Consider the following 22,708-nt stretch of genomic DNA (forward strand, 5'->3'; position numbering starts at 1 on the left):
TATTTTCAAAAGATATCGCAACAGGGCTAAAGACGTGATTAAAAAAGTGAGGCGTCAATTCTATTCTAGGCATGTTATGACGGTGATGTGGATGCGCCGAATAACTTGTTCGCATCAGGTGTTGGTCCTGATGTTGTTGGAGTAATTTATGTTGATTATATTGAAGATGTTAATAATGCACACTCACATAAGTGTGTTAGAAGCGAGGATGTTGCAAATGCGTAGGTAAAATGTGATGAAATACCACTCGAGTTTTTAAAGATTTTGTTTCCTTATATTTCTCACTTGATATAACACCAGTTGAACTCAATTATATGTACATCAGTTTTCCCTGTTGCAGGGAAGTTCCAATCCCGAAAACTTCTACTGTACATTGCGGTGATATATGCGGCTTTGAATATCAAATCAAATTTTGTCATTTATAAGGAATAAAATTTTCGAACACATTTTTACTCTTGCATCTATCCGAGGCAATATGAATAAAAACAAAGACAGCATCTTAATCTGCTTAGATTTATCTAAGGCATTTAACTCGATATGATATGCCACTATGATGCGTAAGGTATGACTTTAACTTTTCCAATACAGCGTGTAAGGTGTTTTTGGATTATATGAATGATAGTTTTCATTGAATGGTGTAAGTGTTACAAGCCTGACTTCTGGTGTACCACGGGGCTCGGTTTTAGGGTCACTCTTGTTTATACTTTATATTAATGATTTATCTGAGTGCTTGGATCCAAACTAATGTGATGCACAATATTATTTTACTGTTTAATGATAACAGATAGACCGTTTTAGAAAATAATACAAATGGGTGCCTTAACTCAATACCCAATGGATTCGTAACAATTCTCGGCAATAAAACCTTAAACAAAGCAATTTGATTTGCGTCTAATGATACGGTGATTAACAAACAATGGTACATTTCTTAGATCAGCACTGGTGCTTGGGAGTAATTATTGAAAAAATCTTAATTGTGGACCTCACATTGACTCTGTTCTGTTGACAAGGGTCATGGAACTTTGCGCCGACTCTATTCAACTCGTTATAATTTTGCAATATGAATCAGAATTGCTTATGCGCTTTTAACGTCGTTGGTTTCCTACGTTTTAGAAGTCATATTTTAAAACAAAAATAGATAAAGTTCGAATCTGTTTTGGGAACGCAAACGGCTTAAGCCAACATAAACACGAGGTCGAAAAATTTATTCACTCACTCAACATACACATTTTACTGGTATCTGTAACTCATTTCACTTCTAGAAACTGTTTTAGAATAAACGGTTACAGTACATACGACACTAAACACCCTAGTGGGAGAGCTTGCGGTGGCACCACGGTGATGATTTCTAATAAAATTCAGCATTACCCCATGCCAGAATATAAGTTTGACCACCTACAAGCTACAACAGTAGCACTATCTTCAACGAATACAGCTATATATTGTCCTCCGAGACATAGTATAAGCAAAGACGAATTCGAACACTTTTTCTCATCTCTTGGTAGTACATTTATTGCAGCTGGAGATTATAATGCCAAACACACCTTCTGGGGATCTAGACTAATTACACCCCGAGGTAGACAGCTTTTAAACTCCATTTCGTCCGCTAAACTGGACGTGTTATCTACTGGCCAGCCTACTTACTGGCCTTCAGACCTGCAAAAACGTCCTGACTTAATTGACTTTGCGGTAAAAAAGAATATTAAGAGGGAACAAATGTCCGTGGTACCCTCGTTTGACTTGTCGTCAGACCATTCCCCAACTATAATAACATTAAATGATGTTCAACTCGTAACTTCCCCGGATTATCTACCAAATAAAAATACAAACTGGATGAAGTACAAAAAATATGTCAGTACACATGTGAATTCTAACACTCCTCTAAAGTCCGGAGAAGAAATTGACAATGCAGTTAAAATATTTACTTCGATAGTCAACACCGCTGTCAATGTTGCCACTCCCACTAAATTTTCAAAACTAGAAAATAATTCCTATAATCCATCGACCATTCGAAAACACGTGTTTGATAAAAGGAAGGCCAGAAGAGAATGGCAGAAGCACCGATCACCTAGGTTTCGGGAAAAACTAAAAGAATGTGAAAAACTCTTACAACAAGCACTCAGATTAAATGAAGAGCGAAACCTAAAAATATTCCTAAATAACCTGGATCCCACAGAGAGAACTGACTATAGCTTATGGAAAGCCACAAAAAACTTGAAAAGACCTATCGCCCACGAATCTCCAATTCGCCTAGAAAATGGGACTTGGGCAAGATCTACAGAAGAAAAAGTAAACGCATTTGCCGAACATCTTTAATCTGTATTTACCCCAAATCCCGGACCATCGACAGTTGTTCAACCTTTAATTGACGACATTGTTCCGAATCCAATACGATTTTCTCTAAAAGAAATCGAAAGTTCTATAGCCTCGATAAAACTAAAAAAATCCCCGGGTAAAGATAGAATTACTTCAAACATGCTCAAGAAATTACCAACACCGGCCGTTAAACTATTGTTATTTATATTTAACAGCATTCTTCGAGTAGGGTACTTCCCGTCTGTATGGAAAGAATCTGAAATAGTAACGATTCCGAAACCTGGAAAAGATCCAACGCAGGTAAAATCGTATAGACCCATCAGTCTTCTATCTATACTCTCAAAGCTGTTCGAAACAACATTACTAAGGAAGTTAACTCCCCATATTACAAGTACCAATATTATTCCCGACCACCAATTCGGCTTCCGTAAGAACCACAGTACTATTGAGCAAGTGCACCGCATAGTCACAAACATTAGAATGGCATTCGAAAGGAAGGAATACTGCTCCGCGTTATTTATAGACATTTCCCAAGCGTTTGACAGAGTCTGGCATCTTGGAATTCTATACAAAATTTGTGAAACCCTACCTAAAAAAACTCATACACTTTTTTGTAGTTATTTGTCAATTCGTACGTTTGTTGTTAAATCGAAAGACATACTTTCAAATTCGAGAAAAATATTGGCTGGCGTCCCACAGGGTAGCATCTTAGGACCAATTCTGTACGTGTTATTTACTGCCGATATGCCCACAACCAATGAAACTCTAACCTCAACGTTTGCTGATGACACTGCTTTCATTAGCATACACAAGATCCTCTGATTGCGTCGGAAAATCTACAATACCATGCACATCTTCTCGAAAATTGGCTGACAAAATGGAGAATATCGGTAAATGCAAGCAAGTGCATACACGTTACTTTGGCTCTAAGACGTGAGCTTTGCCCCACGATAGAAATCTTTAATACTCAAGTTCCACAGAAAGATACCGTAAAATATCTCGGAATGCACCTGGACCGAAGACTTACATGGAAGCAACACATCGATGCAAAAATCACGCAAATTAAACTAAAAAAGGCCAATCTTGAGTGGTTAATTGGTTTACGTTCTTTTATTAAATTAGAATACAAAGTCCTATTATATAAGACTGTAATAAAGCCAATTTGGACGTATGGCATACAGCTCTGGGGCACAGCTAGTGCCTCTAACGTAAGTAAACTACAAAGAAAACAGTCGAATATTCTTCGATCTATTACAGGTGCACCATGGTACATAAGGAACGCAAACATCCACAAGGACCTAAATATACTTACTGTTGAAGAAGAAATAAAGAAGCTTTGCCGCAAGTACTTAAACAAACTATCCGAGCACCCAAATAGCTTGGCCCGCCAACTCCTACTATTCGGAGGACACGATAGACTGCGCAGACGTGACACTCTGTCTATCATATAGTTTATTTGTTTGTCTTACGCTCTCATTATTTTCAGCTCTTGTCTGGCCAATTGAACATCGCCCACTGTTATGCTTCTACAGGTAGTAGTATGCTAAATTGGAAGCCGCTTCTGTGAAGAAATCGAAAAGACTATTGCTGTAGCCCGCGGGAAGATTTGTGAAAAAATCGATAAGACTATTACTGTAGTCCGCGGGATGATTAGATATAACTGTATCTAAACAAAGCAACATTATATCCGTAAGACTACTTCTGTAGTCCGCGATTCACTTAGATATAACTGTATCTAAACTAATCTTAACTACCACTCAATTAATTCACGGATATAACTGTATCCACAAGCCCACAAAATAACACACATCTATATCATAAAAAATATATGAATAATTAATAATTAAAGCATGAAAAAATATGGGGTGATTGTATTGAAAACCTCCCTATAAAAAATATTAGTATATAAGATATGAAACCTTATTGTTATTTTCATTAAATATATGAAAGATTCAATAAATAAAACAATAAAAAAATATCTGGAACTGTCATACGCAATATTCTTAAATTAAAATGCCTTGTTAACTCTAATTCCCCGGCGTGATCATATTTCCTCATTTGTTAAACTATTTCTGGAATTGTCAAACGATATGTTGATACACGTAATTTATTCTTTTTTTACAAAATTATAACAACCGGTATACCTCTGACTTTGTGTAATATGTTCAATTTTACCCGCTCCACAAGAAATACACAAGTTGTTTTGCCACGGATTTTTAACTCGCAAGTCATTCGTAATTCTCGTTGCAAGGTGCTCTTTCTACATCTACGTATTTTTTCGCATTTAAATAATGCGCTTCGTTTTAGGTTATGTAACTATTTATCTTGTACAGAATTTTAACTTTACATAATCTTATCTTTGCTTTATATTATTCCGTTTTTGCTTGCTGTTTCTGCTAATTTTCGTTTGTTTTATAATTCATGTTTATTCATAATGTAATTGCGGCTGGGAGCCTGGAATTATAAAGTACTAAGACATTTTCTATTTGGAAAGTTTACTATGTAATGCTATTTTTGGCCTAAAAAGGCTTCTGTGTTACAAATTATTGATTGAATACCTTCCCGAAGCCTAGAAATGGGCAGGGTTGTCCCGCTGCAGAAGCCAAGCAAGGATCCCAGCAAAGGGGAATCATACAGGCTAGTTTCGCTTTTGTCGCCATCAGCAAAGATTCTTAAGGAATTCCGGAACCAGAAGTTCAAACCCTGTAGAGTGAAATAGGGAGTTCCCCAACGTGGAATCTGGTGGATACCTCCTGTTTAGCCACTATCTTTCCGGCATTCCTCGCCCTCCAGACGGCATTGAAATTGTAACATATGTGGATAATTGCACAATCACGGCGTCGGGCCCCGTCGTTGATGAGATATGCACCTATCTAGCGGAGCTTGCCCCCTACTTTCTCGCGAGGAATATGATACTATCCGCCACTAAATCAGTGGCCACACAGAGCTTAATGTGCAGGTCAAGTGAAGTATAATACCTACCACGAACTACCCCAAAATCCTAGGGGTCACATTCGACGGCATGTTCAAGACGATCGGGGTGAAGCAATCACTGATGCCGTCAATAATTATAATATGAATCCTCGGAGTCAACTTTGTATTTACAAACACACTGTTTTACAAATGGAATAATAAAGTGAATATAAGTATGCACATTTTGAAATGATATCGCTCATTTTCTCAAAGAATGAGTTAGTTCCTCAAGCAAAATGTTCTGAGCGAAAAACAATTTTTGTACTTTCAATTCAAATAACTCTCAGGATATGTGCTAGAAAAAATTAAAATCATGAATGACAAGCGAAATGGATAAAATTTAACATTTTTGTCGCGAAATAAATCTTTTGAGAAATATAGAACATGATTTTGAAAAGAAGTTGTGACCTTTCATTCAATTTTTGCATTTTTTTGTTTATTTATTCAAAATCAATGCAACAAATTGCTTTTTTTTGATAGTAAACAACTAGTAGCATTGGTTCAGATAGTAATTACGTTTGTAACTCATCAAAATAATTATTTTAGACCCAACAAAGTATATATACATTATTGATCAGCTTAAGATTCTAGTCTTTTTAGTTCGGAGAGACGTTTTTATATATCTGGATTACTGATCAAATAACAATATAAAAATAATTTTTTTTATCATATTAAAAATTTGGAAATTAAAACACAAATTACTTGAAAGGTTTTTTTCAAAGGTTTAAAACGAATGCGTGGTCGGAATAAATATTCTCAAAAACAACCAACAACATCTGCGCCTTTCTATTTTGCCTTTGAACATGAGGGTATATAACATATTTGAATATAACGGTGTAGTATTCGAGCCAAACTTCCAGTGAAATCGGTATGAAAGGGTGTTTACTACTTTAAAATATCGAGTAACAGTACAGCCTGTACTGTATTTATACTCATATAGTCCAAAAAATTATTCCTATGAGTTACTACGAAATGACAATTTTAATATAGATCGGAAACATTGGACAGACATAAAAACCGCCAATGCGTTTAAAAGCCCTTTTATTTTAATGGACAAAGCAACATTATATCCGTAAGACTACTTCTGTAGTCCGCGATTCACTTAGATATAACTGTATCTAAACTAATCTTAACTACCACTCAATTAATTCACGGATATAACTGTATCCACAAGCCCACAAAATAACACACATCTATATCATAAAAAATATATGAATAATTAATAATTAAAGCATGAAAAAATATGGGGTGATTGTATTGAAAACCTCCCTATAAAAAATATTAGTATATAAGATATGAAACCTTATTGTTATTTTCATTAAATATATGAAAGATTCAATAAATAAAACAATAAAAAAAATATCTGGAACTGTCATACGCAATATTCTTAAATTAAAATGCCTTGTTAACTCTAATTCCCCGGCGTGATCATATTTCCTCATTTGTTAAACTATTTCTGGAATTGTCAAACGATATGTTGATACACGTAATTTATTCTTTTTTTACAAAATTATAACAACCGGTATACCTCTGACTTTGTGTAATATGTTCAATTTTACCCGCTCCACAAGAAATACACAAGTTGTTTTGCCACGGATTTTTAACTCGCAAGTCATTCGTAATTCTCGTTGCAAGGTGCTCTTTCTACATCTACGTATTTTTTCGCATTTAAATAATGCGCTTCGTTTTAGGTTATGTAACTATTTATCTTGTACAAAATTTTAACTTTACATAATCTTATCTTTGCTTTATATTATTTCGTTTTTGCTTGCTGTTTCTGCTAATTTTCGTTTGTTTTATAATTCATGTTTATTCATAATGTAATTGCGGCTGGGAGCCTGGAATTATAAAGTACTAAGACATTTTCTATTTGGAAAGTTTACTATGTAATGCTATTTTTGGCCTAAAAAGGCTTCTGTGTTACAAATTATTGATTGAATACCTTCCCGAAGCCTAGAAATGGGCAGGGTTGTCCCGCTGCAGAAGCCAAGCAAGGATCCCAGCAAAGGGGAATCATACAGGCTAGTTTCGCTTTTGTCGCCATCAGCAAAGATTCTTAAGGAATTCCGGAACCAGAAGTTCAAACCCTGTAGAGTGAAATAGGGAGTTCCCCAACGTGGAATCTGGTGGATACCTCCTGTTTAGCCACTATCTTTCCGGCATTCCTCGCCCTCCAGACGGCATTGAAATTGTAACATATGTGGATAATTGCACAATCACGGCGTCGGGCCCCGTCGTTGATGAGATATGCACCTATCTAGCGGAGCTTGCCCCCTACTTTCTCGCGAGGAATATGATACTATCCGCCACTAAATCAGTGGCCACACAGAGCTTAATGTGCAGGTCAAGTGAAGTATAATACCTACCACGAACTACCCCAAAATCCTAGGGGTCACATTCGACGGCATGTTCAAGACGATCGGGGTGAAGCAATCACTGATGCCGTCAATAATTATAATATGAATCCTCGGAGTCAACTTTGTATTTACAAACACACTGTTTTACAAATGGAATAATAAAGTGAATATAAGTATGCACATTTTGAAATGATATCGCTCATTTTCTCAAAGAAAGCAAAATGTTCTGAGAAAGCAAAATGTTCTGAGCGAAAAACAATTTTTGTACTTTCAATTCAAATAACTCTCAGGATATGTGCTAGAAAAAATTAAAATCATGAATGACAAGCGAAATGGATAAAATTTAACATTTTTGTCGCGAAATAAATCTTTTGAGAAATATAGAACATGATTTTGAAAAGAAGTTGTGACCTTTCATTCAATTTTTGCATTTTTTTGTTTATTTATTCAAAATCAATGCAACAAATTGCTTTTTTTTTGATAGTAAACAACTAGTAGCATTGGTTCAGATAGTAATTACGTTTGTAACTCATCAAAATAATTATTTTAGACCCAACAAAGTATATATACATTATTGATCAGCTTAAGATTCTAGTCTTTTTAGTTCGGAGAGACGTTTTTATATATCTGGATTACTGATCAAATAACAATATAAAAATAATTTTTTTTATCATATTAAAAATTTGGAAATTAAAACACAAATTACTTGAAAGGTTTTTTTCAAAGGTTTAAAACGAATGCGTGGTCGGAATAAATATTCTCAAAAACAACCAACAACATCTGCGCCTTTCTATTTTGCCTTTGAACATGAGGGTATATAACATATTTGAATATAACGGTGTAGTATTCGAGCCAAACTTCCAGTGAAATCGGTATGAAAGGGTGTTTACTACTTTAAAATATCGAGTAACAGTACAGCCTGTACTGTATTTATACTCATATAGTCCAAAAAATTATTCCTATGAGTTACTACGAAATGACAATTTTAATATAGATCGGAAACATTGGACAGACATAAAAACCGCCAATGCGTTTAAAAGCCCTTTTATTTTAATGGACTCTAGAACATCGCCTATAATTTAAAAATATAACACTTGGCAAACACAAAAAATACACACGATTACAAATTTGAATTAAATCATTTTCGTAAAATTTTATTGCACACTTCGAAAGTGATAAAAAAAAACCTGCACACAAACCTCTTAAAAAAATTAAGACAATATATCGTCCCGACTCTCGACCCTTGACTGGTTCTTTCTGAAATGTTCATTACTTGTAGTTCCTTAGGATGACATTGTAAGACATAGATATAACTGCATCATTAATAAAAGTGGTTTACAAAAATATTTTTCGAATTTCAACCTCAACCATATGGCTACAGAGCGTATGTATCATTTATCATGAAATAACGGTTTTAGACACTAGGTCTCCTTGGATAAAATGCATTTCAGGAGCCGTCCCTCCGTATGTCTATCTGGCGGACTAGTGCGCACGATAACTTTCGAGGGAGTATCCGATTTGGTCCAAAGTGGATCCGAGCCGGGGTCGAGACAAACACCGGACCATGGTTCTGCTGCGTTTTCCATAATCGCACCCACCACAGATCAGTCTCAGTGAGATACAAGGGATGCATGGGGTGGAAGCATTTCTGGAATTTTTCTGACTTAAACAGGATACAGTCATCATCTTCGTAGTCGCAGTACAACACTCCCACCCTACCCTCCGGCCAAGTTTGGAACGATGGATAATCAACTATAAATGTGGTCGCCAGTCGTACGTGAAATTCCGGAACAAGAAGTCCAAAGCCCGTAGAGCGAAACAGGGAGTTCCACAAGGTGGGGTGATATCTCCGGAACTGCTTAACGCCTACCTTTCCGGAATTCCTCGCCCTCAAGATGGCATAGAGATCGTAACATATGGGGTCGGGCCCAGTGGTCGATGACATATGTGGAAAGTTGAACCCCTTATCTTGAGTGAGGAATGTGAACATATCCGCAACGAAATCAGCGGCCATACTCTTTAACATATGGTCTGCCGAGATAAGAACACAGACGAGTGTGCAGGTCGAGAGAAATGTAATACCGACCACGAACTACCCGAAGATTCTAAGGGTCACATTCGACAGCATGTTCAAGTCGTCCGCGCGAATCACAGCTATATGCGACAAGATGAAAAATAGGAACAAGATCCACGAGGCGCTTGCCGGTAGCACTTGGACCTTGCACCTTGATGACCTCTTATAACGCGATAGGTCGGTCTGTGGTCAGTTATGCGGCTCCAGTGTGGTTTGCGTATACTAATGCTACGCAGTGGAACGCATCCAGACCTGCCAGAATGCTTGAGAACTGCGACAGGGTGGACCATATACATGAGAAGGCGAAAGTCCTTCCCTAAAGTAGCCGAATTTTTACACCTGGAGCTTGAACCAGATTAGCAAAATGCAAACATCCACATGTACTACTGCTACAACAACACATAAATCCCACGGCAGAGGGTTCTACGACACCGGATTGACCCGAATCCAAAACACTCCAGTTTCGGCCAGCGGATGTCAACCCAGTGTATACATATTCGTGTTTATTTTTTGTATTGGTAGCAGCACAACCTGGAATACTTGCTCCGGATTCTTTTGGTCCGTGCCGGGATTGAGGAAACCCCGGACCATGATTTTGTACGGTTCTCCAAAACATCATCCACCACAGATCAGTCTCAGTGCTATATAATGGATGCGGAGGATGGGTGCATTTTGGAATTGTTCAGGTTCAACCCGCTTGCGAGACTATAGCGATAGGGACTATTTTGCATCGTGCTGTATCAACATAGTTCCCAGTAAGTCCACGACCTCGTCGTCAACTTCCGGTCGTCGTCGGAGTATGGAACTCCCCCGCAGTCTGCAGAAAAGCAACCCTTACCGAAGCACCTAACGCCACATGTTGCTGTTCAAGTTCCGGACAATGCATCGTTTCTCCAATTCAACTGTGATGGTCTCCGAGGTAAGATCAACGAAATCGTAAGCTTCATGAGTCTGAAGAATATCAAGGTCGCAGCGATCCAGGAAACGAAGCTGAGTACCACACGCAGGCTTCAAAGTTGTGATGGATACAACGTTTTGAGGAAGGATGGCACCAGAGGTGGAGGATAAGCGTTCCTTTTGCACCACTCTGCCCAGTACCCATCATATACCTATATCGCCTGAAATTGACCCTAGTGACCCGTACATGGAATGTACGGTCAAGTGTGGAAACGTCGAGGTAGAGGTGCTTAAATTGTACATACCGCCGTTAAAAGAATAAGGGGAGACTGCCACAGTTCGCCGGACATATACATCATGTCCCCAGGTCTGACAAATGACATAACGTGGCAACCAGTCAGCTCCGTATTATTGTCGCCATCAACAGACCATCCGATTTCATACGCTCTGAACGCCGTAATTCCCTTAACCATGGGGAAGCCAACTGGCGAGAATTCAGAGAATATACCAATCACCGCTTCAGAGAATTGCCCAACCCATCTGATATTCAGGTAGCAGATAAATGTTTCTTGGACATCATCAAAGCTGCAGCCGCTCGCTATATACCAGATAGTCGAATACCTGAAATAAGACCAAATTTCCCAGCAGAGGCAGCGGGATTAGCAAATGCGCGAGGTGAGCTTCGTCATACTCACCGTAATTACCCCATGTCAGGGAACTTACTCTGGAGGTAAACAGGTTAGTCAATGACCATAAGCGGAAAGGGTGGCTACACCATCTGAAGCATTGCAACATAAGTACCGGATCGAGTAAATTGTGGGCAACGGTCGATCTCGAACCCTGGAAAAGGATGATCGGACATCTGTCTCATTTAACGACGTAGAAGCGACAGATCCGAAGAGGTGCGTGTGTTATTTCAAACGGCAATTTATAGAGCACCCCGAGAGTGGCAGGGCTAAGAGAAGAATCCTACGCCGTGTACGATTTCTTCCAGCCGTTGCACATGTCATCTGAAGCGCAAAGTCGTCCAAAGCGCTTGGTCCTGACGGAATCTCTATGGTGATGTTGAAGCAACTATATGAACCAGAAGTTGAGTATCTCAACAAACTCCTCAACCTGTTGTTAGTCACACTTATGGTTCACGATGCCTGGAAAATGGGCAGGGGGGTCCCGCTACTGAAGCCAGGTAAGGATGCCAGCAAAAGTGACTTATAGGGGCCGATATCACTTTTGTCACCAGTAGCAAAGACGCTTGAGGCTTTTTGGAAAATGGGCCGGGTGGTCCCGCTACTGATGCCAGTAAAGGCGAATCGTACAGGCCGATTTCGCTTTTGTCGCCAGTAGCAAAGACTCTTGAGGCTTTACTCCTCCCCAGCATTAGAGGAAGCTATACAGTTGCCAACCACCAGCACCAGTTCCGTCCACAACAGCATTACACGCCATTTCCACACATCTTAGTAGAGAACTGAACCAGAACAGGCCGTGTGACAGAACAGTGTTGGTAGCCCTTGACCTATCAAAGGCATTTGATACGGTCAATCATGCCACACTGTTTGAGGACGTGTAAAGAACTACCCTCCGGCCAAGTTTGAAACGTTGGATAATCAACTATATGTGGGGACGCCAGTCGTACGTGGAATTCCGGAACAAGAAGTCCAAAGCCCGTAGAGTGAAACAGGGAGTTCCCCAAGGTGGGGTGATATCTCCGGAACTGTTTAACCTCTACCTTTCCGGAATTCCTCGCCCTCCAGAAGGCATTGAGATCGTAACATATGCGGATGATTGTACGATCATGGCGTCAGGCCCAGTGGTCGATGACATATGCGAAAGGTTGAACCCCTATCTCACGGAGCTTGCCGCATACTTCCACGCGAGGAATATAAAAATATCCGCCACGAAATTAACGGCCACACTCTTTACCACATGGTCTGCGGAGATGAGAACACAGCTGAATGTTCAGGTCGAGGGGAATCTAATACCGACCACGAACTACCCCAAGATTCTTAGGGTCACGTTCGACAGCATGTTCAAGTCGTCCGCGCAAGCCACAACTATCTGCGACGGATGCTATTAGCAGTTATAATGTGAATGCCGTCCTCGGAGTCCACCCCCATTCATTGCAGCTGAAGAACGTCAGCTGCCTAGACAAACCAGGGTGGTTTTGGCGAATTACGTTCAGGATGGTGTAGTCGTCTCAATTCGTATTGGGCACGAATTGATGAAGATGTGCGTGACGCCTGCCCGGCGTGCGAAAGAGGCCCGCACAATACGCTACACCTTTTTAATTGCTCAGCCAAACCCACCCAACTCACTCCAGAAGATCTCTGGCTACAGCCCGTTAAAGTAGCCGAATTTCTAAACCTGGAGCTGGAACCAGATTAGCTGAACGCAAACACATACATGTACTACTGCTACAACAACAACAACGCTTGAGGCTTTACTCCTCCCCAGCATAAGAGAGTGTTTACCAGTAGCATAGTTGATCTAACCGCCTTTTTCACTGCGAAGAATATGAAGATATCCGCCACTAAATCGACGGCCACACTTTCCACCACAAGAACTGCGGAGATGGGGCTATCTTTGAATATTCAAGTTGTCCGCTCATATCACAGCTATTTGCGATAAGATTAGAAGTAGGAGCAATGTTCTCAAGTCTCTGGCCGGAGCACTTGGGGAGCTGATAAGGAACCGCTACAGTTTACTTTCTCATGATACCCGTCGACCAACTACATGAGGAGGCGAAGGTCTTACCGGCGAGGCAGCATAATAAAATGATGTCAATACAATACCTGCTTGGGTGTTGCAGATAGTGCCATCCGAATCACCATTTGGTGGATAGGCAACCTCTGCCCAGGCACGTAAGAAAATACCTCCATGATCTAGAGAGGGAGGTACAGATTTACAAGGGAGAACCTCTAGATTAACAGGTATACCCAGCAGGCCTGTATGGTATTCACTCAGACGCGGAGAACTCATGGAAGGATATACAATGAATACTGTACTAGGAGACAAGATTTGGAGTGAAGATGGTATAAATTGGTTTACCACATCTGGTACCTCCACCAAATAGGGTCAACATTTTTTAAAAAGATGATATCTCTCATGAAATGTGAAATTCGCATTTGATTCATTCTAAACCTCACGCATCAAAATTTTTCTAACACATGATCTGTTTATCGGTCCATTCCTTCTGGTACCTACCCCACAATAATAACAATTTTCAATATTTATATCCCTCATAACGTGCGAAACAATATGTTTATCAGCATTAAATGAAGTGGAATACTTCGTTCCACTATACAGGGTGAGATGAAAACAACTGCAACCAACTTCATAAAAGCATTTTTGTGAGAATTTTTCAGAAAAAAGTTATTTGTGATGGAATTCAAGCGTGATATTGTAATTTCTTTATATTTGGCTGGAAAACCACAAGTGGCTATCATTAGAGCACTCCAGCATTTAAATGTGAATAAATCTTTTGTGTCTCGTACCATCGTTTGTTACCGTGATACTGGTAGCGTAACCGAACTTCAAGGAAGTAGACGGAAGAAAACATCATCATCAGCAGAAGTGGTACGAAAAGTAATGAAGCGACTTGATGGAAACCCGCGTCGCAGTGGAAGAAAAATGGCCCGTGAGCCTAACATATCGCAATATTCCATTCGGCAAATATTGAAAAATGAGCTCGGGGTAAAGCCATTGAAATTTCAAAAAGTGCAAGAACTTACACCGCAACAAAAAGAAAATAGATAGAGAAATTGAGCAGGTCAGCTGAAAATGTGCACTTTCGGTTGGCCAACAGAACTCAACCGCCGACCATGGTGATGGTGTGGGCCGCCATAACAGCCGATGGTCGCTCTCCGCTCGTATTAATAGACCGTGGCATCGGAATAAATGCCGAATATTATCGCGAAAATATTCTGGAGGGTGTGTTGAAGCCTTGGGCACGCAAACATTTTGTCCGCAGACCTTGGACATTCCAACAAGACTCAACACCATCACACTCAGCACGCGCCACCCAAGAATGGTTAGTTAATGGCCACCAAAATCTCCGGATACCAATCCGTTGAACTGTTGTGTCTGGAGTATTTTGGAAAGCAAGGTTGGCACTAAAAATTACCAAAGTGTCGATTACCTCAAGCAAGCGCCCCTCTGTATATGGTACATCACGAATATTTCAACATTTTACAAAAATTATCACATATCTAGAATTAGTCGATCCAAGTCCAAGTCTGGCACGTTGTAATAGTTATATCAGACATAGGTCAGATACAAAATGGACAATATAGACCCACTCCTTTGGAACCCACACATAAAGGGTCGACAGTTTGAACAATTATGCACTTAATTTTAAACTTGTTTGAAGTATATCCAATTAGAAAAAAGTTTTGTCATTGGTTTAGTTGTCATATCTCTATGGTGGAGAGCATGGTATAATTATTACAGGTAGCAGCAAGTCCCAGCTGATTTCACTCTATAGTAATGCTGGTGTCAAACTCGATAAGACGTTTTGTGATTTAATTCCATTTCTCGACATACAATAGGTATACCATCTTAAAATATAAAATTGCACTGCAGCGCAATGTGAACATTTTTTGGCTCATAATAATAGAAAAAATCGCCGTAGTGCTTAACAAAATGTGAACTGCGAATACTTTATATATGTATGCTTTATACTTTATATGTGTATGCAGTTTGGTTTCAATATGAAAGGGATGTTGTTTTTTCCACGATTTTCTAGCGATTGCTAGAAGTGTTGAGAGATTAGGACATACAGCTAAAAACTATACATTCAGGAGAATGATATGAAAGCATTCAAACTGAATAATTCAGGAACTATTCTTCTGCATTTTAAATTTAATAATCCAAATTCCAAAAATGTATATTTTTAAAATTAAAATTATTTATTGAGAATTAATTATTTTGTTTGCATTTTTCGACATATAACTCTGACACTTGTATTACGTACAAAAACAAATTTGTATGTGGTTGTTGTTACGATTGTTGTACAACAACACTTGCTGTTACCTGTATTTTTCTACCATGGGTGGAGAGCATAAAAATATATTTACTTACTTTATGATTGATGGTGCTAATAGATAGCCAAGAGGGTTCAATTGGGCATTCCACGAGAACTCTAACACCAATAGTAGCCTCCAACGATCTGGCTTGCGCTATCCAATGCTCTTCCGGTTGCTGCCAAGGAAATACAACGCAGCATTTGTTGTTATCCTTATTTATTTTATATATTCCTAGCGGTGGCAGCTCGACAGCAGCAATTTCTGTTCTTTTATCTAAAAAAGTGTTTTATGATATTGTAATACATAAAATAATTATAAATACATACCTTGCGACAGATACGAGGTACTTAGAATTCGTAAATGACTCTTGCTATTCTCCATGAGCAAAGAGTTTCGACCCAAGCTATCCCTCCCGAAGAATAGATTTCCAAGGCGATTATCGTAAAGTATAAAGCTGAATGGCCCCTCGATGGATCGAAAACAACTTATAAGTGCACGTTCGTCTTTAGCCCCGGAAATCTTATTGAAAATCCAATTAGTATCTGATATTTCACAAGCATTTCTGGGCAGGTTAAAGACGTCTCCATTAAAAATAAATATGTGACGATCAGTTTTTATTGGTTGTGGACACATTTCAGTGCCCTGATGGTGCAATACAAAACCGGCAAAAATAATCTCATTTACAGTGAGAATGGATTCTGAATTTGGACCACGGTTGTGGAGTATTCCAATCAACTCCTTGAAATAAATAATTCGTCATTTACTTTTATGCCTCTAATATAACATTTAATTTTTATAAATTAGAATATTCAAACCCATACTTTGCTCAAACACTCATGATCCGTTTTGGAAAAACAACATAATATTCCGCACATTTCCTTCCTTCAGTGTGCAAGCGCGTGGGAAACAAAAATTAAAGTCGTCCGCAACGAAACAAATACGAAATCAAAAAGGAATGCCCTATAAAAAAGCAAAATCCCCGAGGGACCTCTGTTGTTTACGAATGAGACATGAGGAAATCGAACCGCTGGACACATTCATTAAATGAACCGCGGGAGTAAGTTCCTTCAATTCGACGAAGTTCGTCATTTTGACGCCGTTAAGAATATTAAACTGAGTACAAGCTACACTCCTTGGCAAAAGTTGCAAGGTGTAATCATGGTAGAAGAATACAGGTAGATGTATCAACGCTTGATAACATTGGTATGTCAACATTTATAAAATGTTTTGTCAAAAATAAGTAGACTTTTATGTGCTTTCTTACACGACGAAAATCGGAGGTTGTTCTGATAAGTAACTTTTAAAAATTTTTGCAAATTTCTATTACTGTTCATTCAAGGTCTTCAATTCGGAAATAGGTTTGACAGTTCATTGTCCCAGCAACTGTCGCATCGACACAGACTTCTACCATGGGTGTATGAACAATTGTATTAGGTTTCAAAGCATAAGGTATGTACCATCCAGTCGCTTATCAACCTTTGTTGACACTAGACTTTTTCGCGCTGGTCGCTTTTTTCACAAACAAACACAACAAATCAACACAAAATCAAAACACAAACAAAACTCCATTTTTTTCTTTTATCTTGATCAAACAAATTTTTTGCGAAATTTTTGCCAAGTCTTTTATTTAAACAATTATGGAGGGAGTCGGAGACCCCCCTCCTCCACCTGTTCCCCCACCACCTATTGGGGATACCAATAAAAGAAGAGCCAAAAACATTGAAAATGATAATAAAAGTTTTAAAAACAATAATGGCCAACCAATAAAAAATACCAACACCAATAAAATAATTTCATCCAAAACCACGGACAAAATGGACACCGAATACAATTACAATTCGCTAAATGATGGAAATGTACTGTATACACCAAACCATCCAGGGCCATTTTATGTCATAGTGTCGTCAGAAACGCCAATCAGCTCTAGGAGGAAAAACTGCGAACTCCATTTGTATATACGTCTAAAGCAAATCAATCTCACTAACTATGCTTGCAAGTGTGTGGGATATAACACTTTTAGAATGACGTTCAACAATTTTGAATCTGCCAACTTATTTGCCACAAATCCCAATTTAAAAACTGTTGGATTAAAGGCATACATCCCAGAGAGATTTGTTCAACGTTTTTATATTATCAAAAATGTACCTACGTGCCTTTCTGCAAATATTATAAAGGATGAAATTATGCAAAACAATGAATGTATGGAAGTAGTCTCAATTTATCGCTTTACTAGGAAAAATGATTCTGGTTTAATCGTACCCACAGAAACTATAAAGATTGGTATTATTTTTGATGGAATTCCTACGAAAATATATATGTGTGGAACAAAAATAACACCGGACTTGTATGTACCACCTGTTCGGCTGTGTTTAAACTGCGGCCGTTTAGGCCACATTGCTCTTCGTTGCAGGTCGACGAAGTAGTGTCTAAACTGTGGAAAAGATATTCTATGTGCTACAAATTGCAGTAAGGAAAATAGATGTTTAGATTGTCGTTCTACAACAACCTGTAAAGAACTATGCACGTCTCCAAGATGTATACTTTGCAACAAAATAGATCATCTTGCAACAGATTCCAAAAATTGTTTGAAGTGGAAGTCTGAAAGAAATATTAGCAGCATTATGGCCCTAACAAACCTATCTAGAAGGGAGATTCTCCAAAATTACCCAGAGACAAGAAATCGTTTCCAAATTCTTTCTGAACGTGATTTTAATAATGAGTTCCCGCCTCTCTTAACAAACAGGACTCCAAAAATTAATATACATGATGCAATTAACAAAAAAATTACAAGTATTAAATATAGCAAAGTTGCGGCTCCAATAACGAAAAATCAACATGCCATTGCAAGCCCAATCCATGTAAATCCAACCAAAGCAGTATTTGATCATCAAAATTTTTCTAAAGTGACAGAAATAGAAAGAGCATCATTTTTAAGGCAAATGTCCACAATACTTACGTCTCTTAACTGCACAGAAGGTCTTGATGTTTTAAAGAAATTTCAACAAATAGTCATTCCAGCATCAGCAAACAACCAAAGCCCATATACATCAGAAGCCAATGAAGAAAGCCAATTAGTAACATCCTGAAAAAGATAAAGTGTGATCAATCTGAAATAACTGCAAATAAATAATAATAATTTTTTTAATTATCCATGAACATCTTACAATACAATATACAAAGTCTTAAAAAAAAAACAAAAACTCTCTGGACTTCCATTTAAGAAAACTTAACATCGATATATGCTTCCTGAGTGAAATTTTCAATATAGATGAAAAACAAAATTCAACAACTTTTCAAAATTATAATATAGTTTCAAAAAAGAGAAAAGACAATTATGGTGGGGTCGCGATAATTTTAAAGAAAAATATTCAGTTTAAAAGAATCTCTTTTCAATCAACACTTGACATACTAATTTGTCAAACCACTAATTTAAACAATAATCTCACTTTAGTTGCTGTCTATTTCCCACATTCCGTAAAAAGCATAACCATTAAAAATGAACTTGAAAAAATAACATCCTTCCTCAACTCTAATCCAAATACATTTATCTGTGGCGATTTTAATGCTAGACATTCGGCCTTTGGTGATTTTTTTGATTCGCAACGTGGAAAAATGCTTAAAGAATTTTTTGACTATTCAAACTTTCGATGTTTAAATGATGGAAGTTACACTTTTAAAAAACGAATCAATGACAATACGGGATCTGTTTTAGAACTATCATTTACCAACTCAACTCTGTCACTATCTTGGAAAGTTCAAAAAACAACAATTGGAGGAAGTCACCATCTCCCAATAATTCTGAAATTGAGCGATACTATTTCCAACGGCAAAAAGTTCTTAGCGAAAAAAAGCTCATAAAAATCTTGCAATATTAAAATTGAATCCGGACTTCGAGGAAATCAACTTCGCCATGCAAGCTGAAATCAAAAAAGCTACGTATGTTATTGATAACAAAAGAAATCCAAAACCTTGGTGGGACCCTTTTGTCGAAAAACAATTTAGATTGCAAGTAGCCGCGCAAAAGAAATATGATTTACATAGCAATGACACTAATGCTCTTAATCTTTTCCAAGCCATTAAAAATTTTAAAAACGCCACAAAATATGCAAAACGACAATCTTTTAAATCAAAAATTACAACTTTAAATATGGAGCCTAACTCAAAATCATTATTTCGTCTGGTTAAAGGATGTAAGAACAGTTTGTCATGCAATAACGGTGGGAAATGGTCCGAAAAACAACAAAATATTTTTAATACACCTAAGGGATCAAGTGTTGAACAACAGCCATATTACCTTCCCTCCAAACACGCAAAGAACACCCGTCGAACTCACAATGGAAGAATTCTCATATGTCTTAAACAGTAAGAAAAAACCTTCAGCAGCAGGATTAGATGGCATAACATATGAGATGATAAATAACTTATCAGAATCATCTAAATATAATCTTTTTCAAGCAATGAATACAGCTTGGAAAAAATGTGAATTAAGAGAAAATTGGCGAAAAATCAAAATTGTTCCAATCCCAAAGAAAGGAAAAGATCTGGAAATATTCACAAATTTTCGACCAATATCATTAATATCAGTTTTTCTCAAAATTATAAACCTTATGATCAAAGAAAGATTACAGCCATTTCTTCAGGAACAAGATATTCTTCCGACCAACACATACGCATACAGGAAAAACTTCTCTTCATCCATGTGTATCAATCATTTACTATACACAATAAATTATCATAAGGAAAAAGGAGAAAAAGTAATTCTACTGTCTATAGATATTGAAAAGGCCTATGATTGCGTAAATCTATTAATTCTTTATAAAATTTTGTCCGAGATAAACTGCCCGGAAGATATCAAAGATTGGACAATAAACTTTCTTAAAAAACGCACAATTGTTATGGGCAATGAAATGATAGATATCTATAATGGATTACCTCAAGGCAGCTGCTTAAGTCCAATACTTTTTAATATATATATACGCTTGGTCTACATGGGATTGCAGATCAAAACACATATTTATTTCAATTTGCGGATGATTTTATTTTACTATCCACTCACAAGGAATTTGAAATGGCAAATGAAAATCTACAACATAAAGCAAATCATTTTTACCATATTTTATCCCGCTTGAATCTTAAATACAACCCTGATAAAACCTTCGTCATGTATGTAGCAAAAGGCCCTCGTAAAATCCCAAATATAAAGTTACAAAATACAAACATAAACTCTGTTGAAAAAATAAAATTTCTGGGAAGATATATTAAAAACAGTCTATCGCTAAAGGAACACTATGATGAAGTAATGAATTCCTGTACCAACTCACTAAACGCATTAAAAATGATAAACAACGCTAAAAACGGATTACTCCCAAACATATCAATAAATTTAACAAAATCCCTAGTGTTCTCTAAGACAGAATACGCAATATCATCTATGGCCCACATGCCACAATATCTCAACAAAAAGCTAACTAGCTTTCAAAATCAAATGCTTAGAAGAAGCCTTGGACTTACCCCTTCCACACCAATACACAACATCTATGCACTGGCTGTTATGCTTCCTCCTGAACAACGTTCTCAGTATCTTGCAGCTAAAGAACTAATAAAATTCAAAATGTATAACAGTACGCTGTACAACTGCATCACCACAGATTCCTCTGTAAAAACAAGTTTGGGTTTTATCTACAACAAATTTAAACACATCCTTGACCGAACTATGGTAAATCAAAAAAGGATACCTTCAAAGAAAATAAGCTTTTTAGATGATCTCTTTAAGGCACTAAAGCACTCCAAGTCCAATGAATTCTCTAGAGCAATTCTTCAAGAAAAACTAGTCTGTCTAAAAAACCAGAGTCATTCCATATGGTCAACTGATGCATCAGTCACAGACAGTAGTACAGGTTGTGCGGTCTGCAACATATCAATGAAACAAAATTATGCTTTCAGAATAACATCAAAAACCTCTTCTCTAATGGGAGAACTACACGCCATAAATAAAGCAATTGATATAATGATTGAGGAAAACACGCTCAAAGCAGTCATTCTTACGGACGGTAAAAATGCCTGTCTTACACTCAAGACAAACACACACCATAATTATCTAGCAAACGACATAATTCACAAAATAAACAATTCTAACTTACAATCTCTTATTTTCATATGGACTCCCTCGCATATTGGTATACCAGCAAACGAACTCGCAGATTATTTCGCCAAACACGCAGCCACAGCTGGCTGTATAATTACCACCAATGCTTCAATTACAGACGCATACTCTGCAATTTATGATCATCTATGGAAAGAATGGGTAGATAAGTACAAGGATGCATCCGAAACTAAGGGTACTTACTTTTCACAATTCTTCAACACACCACCAAAGTCTTACTGGTTCACTGGCTCAAAGATGTCACCTGGTAATATAAAGCTAATAAATCGTTTACTCACTGGACACACTTACGGCAAAACATACTTACATCGCATTAAAGTCGAGGCCTCAGACATCTGCACACTTTGTGGAATCACTGAAAGTGAGGATCACCAAATTTTTGTTTGCCCAAAATTCTGTAACGAAAGGAAACAATTTAAAATCTTCGAAAGGTACAAGGACTTACCATCAATTTTAAAAACCTTCTCGCCAGAAAATTTCGTCGAACTATCAAACTTCATTCACAAATGCAATCTTCAACTCTGATTTTCTTTGTGTGATAGCAGAAACATAAACAAAACAAAGAATACGATTATTAAGTAATCAATAACCTAGTAATTTGGCATATGTGTACTTCGGGTACCTGCCAACCATGACGAAGAAGGAGAAAGAGAATCACAAAAAAAAAAAAAGGTATGTACCATGGTAGAAGAATACAGGTAGATGCACCAACGCTTAGGAACATTGATATGTCAATTTTTTTTTAAAATGTTTCTTCATAACCAAGTGGAATGGATATGTTTTGATATGATGTACATTTTTTAATATATTTTACAAATTTGAATAATTTTTCATTCAAACATTCAATTCCAAAGTTGGTTTGACAGATCATTGTCCCAGCAGCTGTGTTGTTGTTGTTGTAGCAGTA

The 22,708-nt window shown here is 37.6% G+C and overlaps 1 protein-coding gene and 2 long non-coding RNA genes across 16 annotated transcripts in view; 1 reads left to right on the forward strand and 2 right to left on the reverse strand.

The window, feature by feature from the left end:
• LOC101888456 (asparagine synthetase domain-containing protein CG17486) overlaps positions 1-16,653 on the reverse strand; it is a 65,587-nt gene extending 48,934 nt beyond the window's left edge. For all 9 annotated transcript variants that reach the window (XR_009341583.1, XR_009341585.1, XR_009341584.1 and 6 more), the window contains exons 1-3: positions 16,460-16,653; positions 15,965-16,376; positions 15,694-15,911 (exon numbers count right to left, since the gene is read on the reverse strand). Coding sequence is in view for 6 of the 9 variants with exons in the window: in XM_059118506.1 (XP_058974489.1) it covers positions 15,694-15,911; positions 15,965-16,376; positions 16,460-16,513 (684 nt within the window). In the remaining 3 variants the exon portion in view is untranslated. The remainder of the gene's footprint in view (positions 1-15,693; positions 15,912-15,964; positions 16,377-16,459) is intronic.
• A 116-nt stretch (positions 16,654-16,769) lies between these two features.
• Positions 16,770-18,716, forward strand: LOC131800806 (uncharacterized). Its single transcript, XR_009341594.1, has 2 exons — positions 16,770-16,841; positions 16,978-18,716. It is a non-coding gene; the product is annotated as an uncharacterized LOC131800806 (long non-coding RNA).
• On the reverse strand, positions 18,330-22,468 carry LOC105261954 (uncharacterized). Of its 6 annotated transcripts, none has more exons than XR_009341590.1 (7): positions 22,109-22,467; positions 21,985-22,059; positions 21,779-21,927; positions 21,374-21,545; positions 21,150-21,317; positions 18,595-18,720; positions 18,330-18,536 (listed from the first exon to the last, which is right to left on the reverse strand). It is a non-coding gene; the product is annotated as an uncharacterized LOC105261954 (long non-coding RNA). The 6 variants fall into 6 exon arrangements; XR_009341591.1 differs by having other exon boundaries at positions 21,150-21,292; positions 22,109-22,466; XR_009341589.1 differs by having other exon boundaries at positions 21,150-21,545; positions 22,109-22,468.
• Positions 22,469-22,708: the final 240 nt, after the last annotated feature.

This window comes from Musca domestica, unplaced genomic scaffold, assembly GCF_030504385.1.
Source record: "Musca domestica strain aabys unplaced genomic scaffold, Musca_domestica.polishedcontigs.V.1.1 13, whole genome shotgun sequence".
Taxonomy (NCBI): Eukaryota; Metazoa; Arthropoda; class Insecta; order Diptera; family Muscidae; genus Musca; species Musca domestica.